The 1,854-nt window shown below is 38.3% G+C and overlaps 1 protein-coding gene across 1 annotated transcript; it reads right to left on the reverse strand.

The window, feature by feature from the left end:
• Positions 1 to 387: 387 nt before the first annotated feature.
• Positions 388 to 742, reverse strand: COA3 (cytochrome c oxidase assembly factor 3). Its single transcript, XM_078640077.1, has one exon. The coding sequence runs from the start codon at positions 740 to 742 to the stop codon at positions 440 to 442; it is 303 nt and encodes a 100-aa protein (XP_078496203.1). The 3' UTR covers positions 388 to 439.
• Between the last annotated feature and the right edge of the window lie 1,112 nt (positions 743 to 1,854).

The following is a 1,854-nucleotide window of genomic DNA, read 5'->3' on the forward strand; positions in this document are numbered from 1 at the left end:
CACATTTATTTAAAAAATAATAATTTGTCTACTTCATGAATCGCTATAGCAATATAATGTACACAACAGTGAAGACACTGAATTATGGTCATCAACATTCAACACATGGACTTTTGCCTCCATGATAGACGACCCTCATGAAATACAACAAGGGGGTCGGAATTAACTTAAAAATTGATTAAATGTTAGATAACGTCCTTCCCCCACTAAATGTTCGAAAATGCTTACAGCAGCCACTGAACAGCAATGTAAGAAAAACAAAACTGGGAATTTAAGATTTTCTGGACGTTTTCTGGAAATGCTTTCAGGAGCATAAACTTATTTCCCAAAGCAGGCAGCAACATGGACAAGCGATGCAAAAGAGCTGCAACAGTAACAAGTCCTCAGTAAAGCCCAGTGTAGCCTGGGGTCTCCTCTCCACAGCAGTTCTGCGTTATGCTCAGTTTGCGGATGTTTTTGGGAATCTGGCACGGGCAATCTTGGCATCCTCTTCAAGTTCATCTAGGAATTTCTCTTGTGACACAGAATAGAAGGTGTACCCATAGATGCCCAGAACTATGGCCCCAATGCCCAGCCCGGTAGCCACGTTTCTCCCCCGAAGCCTATGCACATTCCTCTGCCAGTGTGCCAGCTCCGCTCTCCTCATCGATGCTCTCTGCTCGGGCTCAAGATGTTCGTGCTTGGGATCTATCCTCTGCGCGAACTTGGCTGTCTTCTCCCCTTCACCCGGCTTCTGCCCCATCTTTCCGAATGTCCGTAAACCCTGATCCGGTTACACACCTCTTTCTGTACATTTGATAATATATATTTCAAACATTAAAATTCATGAATATTTTTTTTACTTAGAAAATAAATGTAACACATAATACACCTTACAGATGTATAACTTACCTTCCAAATTGAATTGAAGAATATAAAATATCAGAAACTCAGAAGGGATTTTCTTATACACTCAATTAATTCATACCACTTCTCTCAGCAATGCAAAACCTGTAATGGCAGCAAAGTTTCCCAATTTTTCCCACACCAATACATTTCAGTAGCAAATCACATTGCTTCCTAGATTATTTCAAATTCTAAAACACATTGCTATTCGTTAGACATATCAACCCTTACCAACTGAATTCTAAAACTAACCAAACTGCCTGTTTCTTTTTTTTTAGAAGTTGCGTCTCCACCATGCAGCAAAGCGATGGGACCGTTAATCTATATGGGAGTTCAAACATATACCACACATAAATTTACCAATACTTTTCAATAATACATACTTTTAAAGAGAGCACTGACTTGGGAAATGTCACTCTAATAACATATTACTTTTATTTTAATTACAAAATCACACATTAGTACATTAATTAACTCTGAACCATACCACCATTCTGTTTGATCCCAGTTGAATAGAAACAGATCATGGAACCCTCAACTTCATTAGCAGGTCACAAGTTCACTGTGTTTTCAATTACTCCACACAATGTTGCACATGCAAACAGCAGGTGTGGTTGAAATTTCCAAAATATCAGCTTATCTTTTCAACTGTACCTTCTCAACATTTTTTACTAAACAATATTAAGTATGCTATTATCAAAAAAGTTAATTACACCCTGCTTTGAAAGTACACTTTTCTTAAACAGCCAATCATATCTCTGCTTTATTAAAAACAACACCTTGTCCACCATTTTAGATACCTCTCACTCTACCAAGTTACTACCCCATCTACATACATCTTTACATTACTTCCAGAGATCCCTTCAAGATGCTTTTAGTGTGGATTGTTGGGCACAGCTATGTTTTCTGGTGCAAAGGGTATGCTGAACACAGAGGTATTGAAAAAGACCTAGCTTTGCAAAATGCAGA

The sequence above is a fragment of the Lissotriton helveticus genome, chromosome 4_2, assembly GCF_964261635.1.
Source record: "Lissotriton helveticus chromosome 4_2, aLisHel1.1, whole genome shotgun sequence".
Taxonomy (NCBI): Eukaryota; Metazoa; Chordata; class Amphibia; order Caudata; family Salamandridae; genus Lissotriton; species Lissotriton helveticus.

Bases quoted from the DNA above. Each gene is read 5' to 3' on its own strand.
- COA3 (XM_078640077.1), bottom strand. From the start codon at position 742: ATGGGGCAGAAGCCGGGTGAAGGGGAGAAGACAGCCAAGTTCGCGCAG.